Raw genomic sequence first — 13,532 nt, 5'->3', positions numbered from 1 at the left:
AAATTGCCGTAGGTGTATGTCGGCCACTTTAAGAGCTCTAGGGGGGCCCACGGCGCGACGCTGGAGCCGATGCACGTGGCCGGTGGCGGTGATGTCCACCGGCAACCCGCGATCGCTCCTCAGGGAGCCAGAATGGGGATCGGTGTATGTAAACAGACAGATCCCCTTTATGTCAGGGGAGTAGAGAGAGATCTGCTGTTCCTAGTGATCAGGAACAGCAATCTCTCTGTACTCCCTGTCAGTCCCCCCCCCTGCAGTTAGAAACACCTCCCTAGGGAACACTGAACCCCTTGAATGCCCCTAGTGTTAACCCCTTCCCTACCAGTGACATTTATACAGTAATCAGTGCATATTTTTAGCTCTGATCGCTGTATGTATGTTAATGGTCCCAAAAAAGTGTCAAAAGTGTCCGATCTGTCCACGGCAATGTCGCAGTTCCACTAAAAATCGCTGATCACCGCCATTACTAGTAAAAAAAAAAAGGAATAATAAAAATGCATTAAATATATCCCCTATATCCCCTAAATATATGCCTTAAATATATCCCCTATTTTGTAGACGCTATAACTTTTGCGCAAACCATTCAATATACGCTTATTGTGATTTATTTTACCAAAATTATGTAGAAGAATACATATTGGCCTAAACTGAAGACGAAATAATTAAAAAAAAATTGGGGGGGGGATATTTATTATAGCAAAAAGTAAAAAATATTGTTTTTTTTTTTAAATTGTCGTCCTTTTTTTATAGCGCAAAAAATAAAAAACATAGTGGCGATCAAATAAAACCAAAAGAAAGCTCAATTTGTGGGAAAATAGGACATACATTTTGATTGTGTACAACGTCGCACGACCGCGCAATTGTCAGTTGAAGCGACACAGTGCTGTATCGCAAAAATGGCCTGGTCATTATGGGGGCAAATCCTTACAGTCCTTAAGTGGTTAAAAAAATTAAAAAATAACCTATACTGTTAATTCGTAATGAGTAGGGATGAGCACCAGAACATGCGAACAGGAAAAAAGTTCGTTCGAACACGCGAACACCGTTAAAGTCTATGGGACACGAACATGAATAATCAAAAGTGCTAATTTTAAAGGCTAATATGCAAGTTATTGTCATAAAAAGTGTTTGGGGATCCGGGTCCTGCCCCAGGGGACATGGATCAATGCAAAAAAAAGTTTTAAAAACGGCCGTTTTTTCAGGAGCAGTGATTTTAATAATGCTTAAAGTCAAACAATAAAAGTGTAATATCCCTTTAAATTTCGTACCTGGGGGGTGTCTATAGTATGCCTGTAAAGGGGCGCATGTTTCCTGTGTTTAGAACAGTCTGACAGCAAAATGACATTTTGAAGGAAAAAACTCATTTAAAACTACCCCCGGCTATTGCATTGTCGACAATACACATAGAAGTTCATTGATAAAAACGGCATGGGAATTCCCCAAAGGGGAACCCCGAACCAAAATTTAAAAAAAAAAAATGACGTGGGAGTCCCCCTAAATTCCATACCAGGCCTTTCAGGTCTGGTATGGATATTATAAGGGGAACCCCGGCCAAAATTAAAAAAAAAAATGACGTGGGGTTCCCCCTAAATTCCATATCAGACCCTTCAGGTCTGGTATGGATTTTAAGGGGAACCCCGCGCCAAAAAAAAAAAAAAAAGGCGTGGGGTCCCCCCAAAAATCCATACCAGACCCTTATCCGAGCACGCAACCTGGCAGGCCGCAGGAAAAGAGGGGGGGACGAGAGTGCGGCCCCCCCTCCCTCCTGAACCGTACCAGGCCACATGCCCTCAACATTGGGAGGGTGCTTTGGGGTAGCCCCCCAAAACACCTTGTCCCCATGTTGATGAGGACAAGGGCCTCATCCCCACAACCCTGGCCGGTGGTTGTGGGGGTCTGCGGGCGGGGGGCTTATCGGAATCTGGAAGCCCCCTTTAACAAGGTGACCCCCAGATCCCGCCCCCCCCGTGTGAAATGGTAAGGGGGTACATAAGTACCCCTACCATTTCACGAAAAAAGTGTCAAAAATGTTAAAAATGACAAGAGACAGTTTTTGACAATTCCTTTATTTAAATGCTTCTTCTTTCTTCTATCTTCCTTCATCTTCTGGTTCTTCTGGCTCTTCTGGTTCTTCCTCCGGTGTTCTCGTCCAGCATCTCCTCCGCGGCGTCTTCTATCTTCTTCTCCTCGGGCCACTCCGAACCCATGGCATTGGGGGGAGGCTCCCGCTCTTCTCTTCTTCTTTTCTTCTCTTCTTCTCTTCTTCTCTTCTTCATTTTCTTCTCCGGGCCGCTCCGCAATCCATGCTGGCATGGAGGGAGACTCCCGCTGTGTGACGGCGCTCCTCGTCTGACAGTTCTTAAATAACGGGGGGGCGGGGCCACCCGGTGACCCCGCCCCCCTCTGACGCACGGGACATGACGGGACTTCCCTGTGGCATTCCCCGTGACGTCACAGGGAAGTCCCGTCAAGTCACCGTGCGTCAGAGGGGGGCGGGGTCACCGGGTGGCCCCGCCCCCCGTTATTTAAGAACTGTCAGACGAGGAGCGCCGTCACACAGCAGGAGCCTCCCTCCATGCCAGCATGGAGAGAAGAAAATGAAGAAGAGAAGAAGAGAAGAAGAGAAGAAAAGAAGAAGAGAAGAGTGGGAGCCTCCCCCCAATGCCATGGGTGCGGAGCGGCCCGAGGAGAAGAAGATAGAAGACGCCGCGGAGGAGATGCTGGACGAGAACGCCGGAGGAAGAACCAGAAGAGCCAGAAGAACCAGAAGAACCAGAAGATGAAGGAAGATAGAAGAAAGAAGAAGCATTTAAATAAAGGAATTGTCAAAAACTGTCTCTTGTCATTTTTAACATTTTTGACAGTTTTTTAGTGAAATGGTAGGGGTAAGAACCCCCTTACCATTTCACACAGGGGGGGGGCGGGATCTGGGGGTCCCCTTGTTAAAGGGGGCTTCCAGATTCCGATAAGCCCCCCGCCCGCAGACCCCCACAACCACCGGCCAGGGTTGTGGGGATGAGGCCCTTGTCCTCATCAACATGGGGACAAGGTGTTTTGGGGGGCTACCCCAAAGCACCCTCCCAATGTTGAGGGCATGTGGCCTGGTACGGTTCAGGAGGGGGGGCCGCACTCTCGTCCCCCCCTCTTTTCCTGCGGCCTGCCAGGTTGCATGCTCGGATAAGGGTCTGGTATGGATTTTTGGGGGGACCCCACGCCGTTTTTTTTTTTTTTTTTGGCGCGGGGTTCCCCTTAAAATCCATACCAGACCTGAAGGGTCTGGTATGGAATTTAGGGGGAACCCCACGTCACTTTTTTTTCTTAATTTTGGCCGGGGTTCCCCTTAATATCCATATCAGACCTGAAGGGCCTGGTATGGAATTTAGGGGGACTCCCACGTCATTTTTTTTTTTTAATTTTGGTTCGGGGTTCCCCTTTGGGGAATTCCCATGCCGTTTTTATCAATGAACTTCTATGTGTATTGTCGGCAATGCAATAGCCGCGGGTAGTTTTAAATGAGTTTTTTCCTTCAAAATGTCATTTTGCTGTCAGACTATTCTAAACACAGGAAACATGCGCCCCTTTACAGGCATACTATAGACACCCCCCAGGTACGAAATTTAAAGGGATATTACACTTTTATTGATTGACTTTAAGCATTATTAAAATCACTGCTCCTGAAAAAACGGCCGTTTTTAAAACTTTTTTTTGCATTGATCCATGTCCCCTGGGGCAGGACCCAGGTCCCCAAACACTTTTTATGACAATAACTTGCATATTAGCCTTTAAAATTAGCACTTTTGATTTCTCCCATAGACTTTTAAAGGGTGTTCCGCGGCATTCGAATTTGCCGCGAACACCCCAAATTGTTCGCTGTTCGGCGAACTTGCGAACAGCCAATGTTCGAGTCGAACATGAGTTCGACTCGAACTCGAAGCTCATCCCTAGTAATGAGTAGATAATGGGTGCTCTGGCAGCAAGTCTAAAAATCTACAAAACTTTTTCAGTCCACCCCAAACTTACGATTTCTTCAATCTTTTGAAGTTGATCTCTACAATCTCTGTGATCAGTATTCTGGGCCACTATGAGGGTCTCTCACTCTTCATGCTGAATTTGTTATTTATTTAATATAATGGAGAATGTAACAAGAGGGGCTGGAACAGATGGGGGGAGCACCTAAAACTCTCAACTGGACAGGAACAGAAATTATTTATAGGCCAAAGAATTTTAAAAAAGATCATATTTTTTGTAGCAAAATATTTTTTTCTAGCTAGAAATTTTATAATAAACTGCAATATATGAAGAAATTAATTATCTATAAAAACGTTCACTTACTTCCAGGTGTACTCCGCCATCTATCAGAGCAATTGTCACATAAGCAGAAAGGGAAATTTTATCTTCCACTCCTCCCTGTAACAGAAACCATGGCTTCCATTTAAAGAAGAACTGCAGTCTGTTCACATAATTTGTAATACAATCATATTTGCCATTCTGAAGCTTCCCTCCAACCATTTTGCATATTTTTTTATATACTGTAATTCTGTACTTGCCAAATAGTAGGGGTGCGCATCTTCACTGGTCTCACGATTCGATTCGATTATGATTATCTGGTCAACGATTCGATTCGATTCCGCGATGCATCACGATGCATCACGATTACCGACGAGCGAAAACAAACTGAAAAATACTGAACCTCCCCCATCAAATGCAGCCACTGTGCCTGTCAAACGCAGCCACTTGTGCCCGTCAAACGCAGCCACTTGTGCCCGTCAAACGCAGCCACTTGTGCCGCCCAAACGCAGCCACTTGTGCCCATCAAATGCAGCCACCTGTGCCCGTCAAATGCAGCCATCTGTGCCCGTCAAACGCAGCCACTTGTGCCCAAAGGCAGCCACTTGTGCCGCCCAAACGCAGCCACTTGTGCCACCCAAACGCAGCCACCTGTGCCCGTCAAATGCAGCCACCTGTGCCCGTCAAACGCAGCCATCTGTGCCCGTCAAACGCAGCCACTTGTGCCCAAACGCAGTCACTTGTGCCCATCAAACGCAGTCACTTGTGCCCATCAAACGCAGTCACTTGTGCCCATCAAACGCAGCCACCTGTGCCCAAACACAGCCACTTGTGCCCGTCAAGCGCAGTCACTTGTGCCTGTCAAACGCAGCCACTTGTGCCCAAATGCAGCCACTTGTGCCCAAACCCAGTCACTTGTGCCCATCAAACGCAGTTACTTGTGCCCATCAAACGCAGCCACCTGTGCCCAAACGCAGCCACTTGTGCCCATCAAACGCAGCCACTTGTGCCCATCAAACGCAGTCACTTGTGCCCATCAAACGCAGCCACTTGTGCCCGTCAAACGCAGCCACTTGTGCCCGTCAAACGCAGCCACTTGTGCCCGTCAAACGCAGTCACTTGTGCCCAAACGCAGTCACTTGTGCCCATCAAACGCAGCCACCTGTGCCCGTCAAACGCAGTCACTTGTGCCCATCAAACGCAGCCACCTGTGCCCAAACGCAGCCACTTGTGCCTGTCAAACTCAGCCATCTATGCCCAAACAATGCAGCCATCACTAACCCCCCACAATTACTTTATTTTAATTAATGTTATATTACAATAGATGCTGTGCCCCTGCTGTATGTGCTTTTAAAAAACCAATGTCACCTCATACTGAATTTCTCCATAGTAGTACGATCATGTGACTCCCGGCTCGTCCCGTCCCGCCCCGTCCCGCCTCTTTCCTCTCTCCTCTCTCCTCTCTCCTCTCCTCTCCTGTGTCTCCTGAGTCCTGACGTCAGCGGGGAATTCTCAGTCCCGCCCGCTGACTATAGTTATCGTATCAGAAGAGATGCGGGCAGGACTGAGAAATCCCCGCTGACGTCAGGACTCAGGAGACGGAAGAGGAGAGCGGAGAGGGAAGAGCAGAGTGGAGAGGGGCGGGACGGGCCGGGAGTCACATGATCGTAATACTATGGCGAAATTCGGTATAAAGCGACATTTTTTTTAAAAAAGCACATACAGCGGGGGGCACAGCATCTATTGTAATATAACATTAATTAAAATAAAGTCTTTTTAAAAATCCGCTCGGAGCGCTTTCCCGGGAGGGGCGGGGCTAGTAATGACATCACTGAACATCGATTTTCCGGTCCTTACGCATCGATGCCGCATCGGGGACACCCGAATCGCGATGCATCGATGCAACGATTAATTTCAGCACCCCTACCAAATAGGCTGCAGAAATCCCCCTCCACTAAGTCTGGCTGCAGCCATTTTAACTGTGGGCAGCTGAAGCTGCTTCCTGTTCGCTTCCTAGATTTACACAGACACACAGAGGCACACCTCCAGCTCTGCAGCTCTCATCGACCCTTTTATAAGTTATCCCCCCTCCCTTCCTGGCAAACGCTCACGTGAGTAAGAGAGAGAGCTGTGCATGATGTCATAAGCCTAGGCTAATGACCAGACAAGAAACAGGAAGTGGGATGTATAAGAGATGTATAACATAGTTACATAGTTACATAGTAGGTGAGGTTGAAAAAAGACACAAGTCCATCAAGTCCAACCTATGTGTGTGATTATGTGTCAGTATTACATTGTATATCCCTGTATGTTGCGGTCATTCAGGTGATTATCTAATAATATAAGTATAAGTATATATATATATATATATATATATATATATATATATATATATATAATATAATAGTATAAGGCAGAGTTTCTCAACTCCAGTCCTCAAGGTGCCCCCCAACAAGTCATGTTATCGGGCTATCCATTATTTTGCACAGGTGATTTGATCAGTTTCACTGCCTTAGTAATTACCACAGTTGTTTCATCTGAGGGAAATCCTGAAAACATGACCTGTTGGGGCACCTTGAGGACTGGAGTTGAGAAACACTGGTATAAGGTATTTACTGGCCGAAAAAAATAGTTTTTATTATAGAAAGTTAAAAAAACAAGGGCAGAAAATTTAATAGATGGAAAGAAAAATGACTGAAGGTCCGCTTTAACATCTACTGATTAAAACTATTCAGATAGGTTTAGTTAAAATTAAAAATGTAAAATGGTTCATTTTATTTTACTTTTACATGATCATGCTTCTTAGAAGATTGTTTAATGTTTTTTTTTTTTGTTTTGTTTTTTTATTAATCCTTTCTAATTTCCTGCACACAAAAGTGGTGAACAGATTTCTTCTTTCATTTTGCCGAAGACGAAATTTGATTGGTTATTGTAAGCGAGATCCACAATTTTTACAAAAAATTGATTTTTTTTTTCTGTAAAAAGAAAACATCCTTCAGGCAAAGAGGTTTTAAAAGTACAAACAACTGGCCACTGCCCCAACCTCTAACTGGCCTTTGCAGCAAGGAGCGCATGGAAGGGCGACACATGTCAACCAAAAACAAAGAACACAAAACAACAAGGAAAAGAAATTCCCCCAAAGAAGGCAAATAATCCAAACACAATCTGCCAAAAAACAATATATTTATTAAACTACAAAACACCACACAATATTACAAAAATTGAGCAATATAGGGAATATGTCAAATGACCAAATTAAAACTGATAACGTTATCATTAAAAAGGCTCTGAGGAAACCAGCGGTGATTGGCTGGTGAAACGCGTCAGCACGTGACGTCAGCACGTCACCTCGGAGCCGCGAGTCCATGGTATTTTGAATGGATGATCGGGAACCTACAGCTGACGGCCGGCCTCCATCCTCTTACTGAAGGAGCCGACGGAACGGGACACTTTCTACCTGACGACAAAGGCATATGCAGTCTGGCTTTGATACCTACTAGTCATCATCGGGGGTAGAGCGTACAACTACATGACCTGCTGATTCACCTGGTGAGAGAAGTATCACTCCAATATATAAGTTTATATAGTCTGAGTCGTTTGTGCTCCCCCTACCTGCTTTCTACAATACAACTGCTTTGCCTACACACCCTTGGCTCTAATTACCTCCAGCAGCCACTGCCGACCAATTCAACTGTTTTCCCATGCTTTTGGGATGAGTTCCCGGACTGCAAATAGCTTTCATGCAATGCTGTGTATGCTTCAATAATTTTCTATTTACATCCATTCATCTACCCTTACGCCCATACCACCTCACTACCTACACTTGGACTGACTTGAGGTTTTCATGTATACGCTACTAGCCAATGTAGTGGGAATTGCTGCTGTGATTGGTGTATGTATGGGGTATGCTTGGCCGCGGCTCCAGTGTTTTTAATGATAACGTTATCAGTTTTAATTTGGTCATTTGACATATTCCCTATATTGCTCAATTTTTGTAATATTGTGTGGTGTTTTGTAGTTTAATAAATATATTGTTTTTTGGCAGATTGTGTTTGGATTATTTGCCTTCTTTGGGGGAATTTCTTTTCCTTGTTGTTTTGTATGCTTTATAAGGCAATCCAAACTGCATACACTCTAATTTCTTGGATGAATATCTGTTCTTATTATCCATTTTGGTAATTTTACCTGTGGTTGATCCAGGCAAACCCTCCCCTTTTTTTTACAAAAACAAAGAACATTCACAGCTCAACTTACTGACTGGCCTGCAACCAACCAAATTGTCTTGTCTATTGCCACATACACACGCTCGGAATTTCCGACAACAAATGTTCGATGGGAGCTTGTTGTCAGAATTTCCGACCAACAAAAATTTGAGAGCTAGATCTCAAATTTTCCAACAACAAAATTGTTGGAAATTCCGAGCGTGTGTAGACAATTCCGACGCACAAAATTCCACGCATGCTCGGAATCAAGCAGAAGAGCCGCACTTGCTATTGAACTTAATTTTTCTCGGCTTGTCGTACGTGTTGTACATCACCGCGTTCTTGACGTGCAGAATTTCCAACAACATTTGTGCGACCGTGTGTATGCAAAACAAGTTTGAGCCAACATCCGTCGGAAAAAAATCCAGGAATTTGTTGTCGGAATGTCTGAGCATGTGTACGTGGCATAACAGTATGCTTTAAAACAGGGGTTTAGTTTGCACATGTTTGCAAATACATGTGTAAGCTGCAGAGCCTCTTTACGGCACCCCCAGTATTATGTGGAGTCCTAACTCCATGTGCTCCTTGCTGCAAAGGAATGATCTGTATGTTGAGCTGTTCATTTTTGGGTTTTACGTATATTTGATATACTGTATGGGAGATGGGTGAGAATGCTTGCATTTTATTATTTTGGTAAAATCGAAGAGCTCCTATAGAGGACTGATCCTATATATCCAATGTGAAATAGGAGATGTGAAAATGGGAGACCACAATGACACAATAGTCCCCCTAAAGTGTATATCAAAAGAAGCCTAGAGCTTCTACAATGTGTCTCTCTCAAAATGATAGGGTATATGTATAAACAAAAAAAAAATGCAGAGCTATTCATCCTGTGAAGCTGAATTTACATTAGGCTATTTTCACTCTATGTCAGATGGTGTTCATTCATACAGAATAGAGTGAATCAGGAGAATACTGAATTATGGCCTTTAGATGGACCTAATGACCATAGGAAATAAATACTTATTTTCTATGATTGACAGCTCCATCTAGTGATCATTTTCTGGTTCACTGTAGTCTGTAGAATGAATGAAGAAGATTTGATCTGAATAGAAAATAGCTTAATAACAGACAGGGGCAAGGCACAGACATCATGGCTCTGTCCTGAGTGTCTCTGTCACGAGTGATGCGCAGTTTCACTGATGCAGTTATCAATTCTGATCATGTCTTCTCTGCTCTTTTACAGGTAATTGCCTCCTATCCATCTGCACATCCCTACTGAACTGACTTTACTGACTTTGCTGTGAAATATTTTTGGTAATTGTCTCCTGCTGCCATATCTTTAAACTTCCATATTTACTGCTAGCTCTATAACAAACACACTGCAATAGCAATATTACTGGTGATTGATTCTCAAATCCATGTGGCTTGAATGATCAAGAGAGGTAATTAGCTTTACGACCCTAGCCTGTGTCTGTATCTGGTCATCTCCTCCCCATATTCAGGTCTCTCACATCAGACCCAATAATGACCAACTGAGAAATGCATCCCAGCTTAGTCTCCCTATAAATTTATGGCAGCTTATGGGGTGGCGCAGACAGGGGAAAGGCACAGACATCATGGCTCTGTCCTGAGTGGCTCTGTCAGGAGTGATGCGCAGTTTCACCGACGCAGTTTAATGAAAGCAGGATAACTAAAGCTGCATGAACAAGAACTCTGCAAGACGACAAGCAAACCAGTTTTCACATTTATTTTATATTAGGTTTGTTTCCCACTCTCTATCCACTAACATGCTCCTTATTCTCTTCCTTCTCACATTGGTGTCTTCTATCCTCAAATTATCTTTACTCTACCCCTCCTCTCTTCCCTGCAGCATGCACATATCACCCTCACTCCTACCCTCTCCCTACTATGGCACCCATCATCTCCTGCATTTGCTGTACCCACCTGCTGACATAAACACCAGGGCCACTAGACACGTGCGCTCATGCAGATCCCACTCCCACCTTGCCTTCCTCACCCTCCTCCTTCTCCTAGTCTCAGGTTACATTTCTCCTAATCCTGGTCCGCCATTTCCCAAATACAAGCCACATATCCAATACCCCTCCCCCTCTGGCAACCACCGCAATCCACTCAGTTTAATTTCTATCCCCTTGCTTCCTCAAAGCACCCCACCAATCTCATGCGCCCTTTGGAACGCCATCTGTAACAAGCTAACATCTGTACATGACCTCTTCATCTCTCATGGCTTGAACATACTCGCCATAACAGAAACCTGGCTTCAAAATTTTGACTCAGCTTCTCCTGCTGCCCTCTCCCATGGTGGTCTCCATTGGACTCACTGCCCCAGACCCAACAGACAGAAAGGAGGTGGAGTTGGCTTCCTTCTATCCCCACAAAGCACCTTCCAAGTCCTTCCTGTCCCTCCCTCTCTATCCCTCTCTTCTTTCGAGATGCAGTGTATTCGTCTATTTTCTCCCATTTCTCTGAGGATTGCAGCAATTTATCGGCCTCCAGGACCGGTATCACGCTTTCTTGATGACTTTGCTGCCTGGCTACCCTTCTTGCTCTCCTCTGAAATACCCACCATTATTCTTGGTGACTAACATTCCTGTCAATGTTAACAGCCCAACTACAGCTAAACTTCTCGACTTAACCTTATCTTTTGACCTAACCCAATGAACACATACTTCCACTCACTCCAATGGTAATACCCTTGACCTTGTATTCTCCCATCTCTGCAACCCTGGCAACCTCACCAAGACCCCCTTTCCTCTATCTGATCACAACCTCATTACTTTCACTGTATCCTTGCCTCCAATCACCCATCCCTCCAAGCAGCAAACAATTACTTGTAGAAACCTTCGCCACTGTCCTGTCCTAAACTGGCCACCTCTGTCTTCAACAGTTCACTCTCATCATCACTAGATGCACTTGCTCCTCTAACCACACGCAGAATCAGGCCCCGACCGTTACAACCCTGGCAAACTGACAACACTAGAAATCTCAAGAGGCATTGCCGTGCTCTTGAACGACTGTGGCGTAAAACCAAATGCCTGCAAGACTTCACCCTATATAAATCTGCCCTTCTAAAATACAATTCATGCCTCCATGCTGCCAAACAAGCCTACTTTGTCTCTCTTATTAATTCCTTGTCATCCAGTCCCCGTCGGCTCTTCTCAACCTTTAACTCTCTGCTTTGTCCACCACCCCCTCTACCCACTAACTCACTCACTGCCCAAGAGATTGCCAATCACTTCAAAGACAAGATCGATGTAATTCGTGAGGACATCTCCACTGTGCATACGTCTTCCCCACCCAACATACCTTGCCCAGCAGCACATTCAACACTCTCCTCTTTTGAATTGGCTACTACGGAAGAGGTTACAAAAATTTGATGCCCACCTAACCAATCGTCCTTTGGATCCTTTTCCCTCACAACTACTACGGTCACCCTCTTCTTCTATCCTATGCTCCCTCACCCACATCTTCAATCTCTCCCTCTCTAGTGGCATCTTCCCCTCCCCTCTAAAACATGCGCAGATCACTCCCATTCTTAAAAAGCCCTCACTGGACCCTACCGACCTGAACAACTTAAGACCCATCTAATTGCTCCCATTCACCTCTAAACTTCTAGAACGCTTAGTCTACACCTGTCTTAGCTCCTACCTCAATGAAAATAACCTTCTTGACCCCTTACAGTCTGGCTTTCGCTCGCATCACTCCATGGAAACTGCCTTACTAAAACTCACTAACGATTTACTAACTGCTAAAACCAACAGCCAGTACTCCATACTCCTACTACTTGACCTCTCTGCGGCCTTTGATACTGTTGACCACCCGCTCCTTCTCAATAAGCTACATTCCCTTGGCCTCCGAGATTCTGCTCTATCCTGGTTCTCTGCCTATTTATCACAGCGCTCCTTCAGTGTCACCTACAACTCTGTCTCCTCCTCTCCATTGCCCCTTTCTGTGGGGGTCCCCCAAGGCTCGGTTCTTGGACCCCTTCTCTTCTCTATCTACACCTCCTCCCTCGGTCACTTAATAACTGCCCATGGCTTCCAATACCACTTATACGCTGATGACACCCAAATCTATCTGTCTACTCCTCACCTCACTCCTTCAGTCTCCTCTCGCATTACTAACTTACTAACTGACATATCAGCATGGATGTCGCACCACTTCCTTAAACTAAATCTCTCTAAAACTGAGCTATTAATATTCCCCCCCACCCGTGCCCCCCTCCATGACTTTTCCAACAAAATCAACAATGCAACCATCAGTCCCTCCCCTCACGCCAGGGTACTAGGTGTAATCCTAGACTCTGACTTGTCATTTCAGCCTCAAATCCAATCGTTGTCAAAAGTTTGTAGAATTCACCTCCGTAACATCTCTAAAATGTGCCCCTTTTTAACAAATGAAACCACCAAGCTCCTCATTCACTCACTTGTTATCTCTTGCCTTGACTATTGCAACTCCCTTGTCATTGGCCTGCCTCTCCATAGGCTATCCCCTCTTCAGTCTATCATGAATGCTGCTGCCAGACTTATCCACCTTACCAACCGCTCAGTGTCTGCCAACCCTCTACTCCAATCCCTTCACTGGCTCCCAATCACCCAGCAAATTAATTTCAAAATACTAACCACAACATACAAAGCCATTCACAACTCTGCCCCAAGCTACATCGCTAATCTTGTCTCCAAATATCACCCAAATCGACCTCTCCACTCCTCTCAAGACCTCCTGCTTTCAAGCTCTCTCATCTCCTCCTCCCATGCTCGTCTCCAGGATTTCTCCAGAGCCTCTCCAATCCTCTGGAACTCGCTACCTCCATCTATCCAGCTATCCCCTACTCTTGCTACCTTCAGGCGATCCCTGAAAACTCATCTCTTCAGGAAAGCCTTTCACGTCTCCAACTAATCTCCTACCACTTCCACCAGCTCATTCCCCACAGTTACAACCTTTTGTACCACCTGCCCCACCCTATTAGATTGTAAGCTCTTCTGAGCAGGGCCCTCTTAATCCTCTTGTATTTTATTGTAT

General features: G+C 45.2%; 1 protein-coding gene across 4 annotated transcripts in view; it reads right to left on the bottom strand.

Annotated features, from left to right (window-relative positions):
* Positions 1 to 13,532, bottom strand: part of LOC141105644 (alpha-2-macroglobulin-like) — a 317,621-nt gene that overhangs the window by 41,576 nt on the left and 262,513 nt on the right. For 3 of the 4 annotated variants that reach the window (XM_073595618.1, XM_073595617.1, XM_073595619.1), the window contains exon 27: positions 4,333 to 4,407. The exons of the other annotated variant lie outside the window; for it this stretch is intronic. In XM_073595618.1, coding sequence (XP_073451719.1) covers positions 4,333 to 4,407 — 75 coding nt within the window. The remainder of the gene's footprint in view (positions 1 to 4,332; positions 4,408 to 13,532) is intronic. 4 annotated transcript variants of the gene reach the window in all.

The sequence above is a fragment of the Aquarana catesbeiana genome, linkage group LG08 (genome assembly GCF_042186555.1).
Source record: "Aquarana catesbeiana isolate 2022-GZ linkage group LG08, ASM4218655v1, whole genome shotgun sequence".
Classification (NCBI taxonomy): Eukaryota; Metazoa; Chordata; class Amphibia; order Anura; family Ranidae; genus Aquarana; species Aquarana catesbeiana.
The sequence above is the reverse complement of the archived record's forward strand: the minus strand, read 5'-3'. Positions and strand labels throughout refer to the sequence as shown.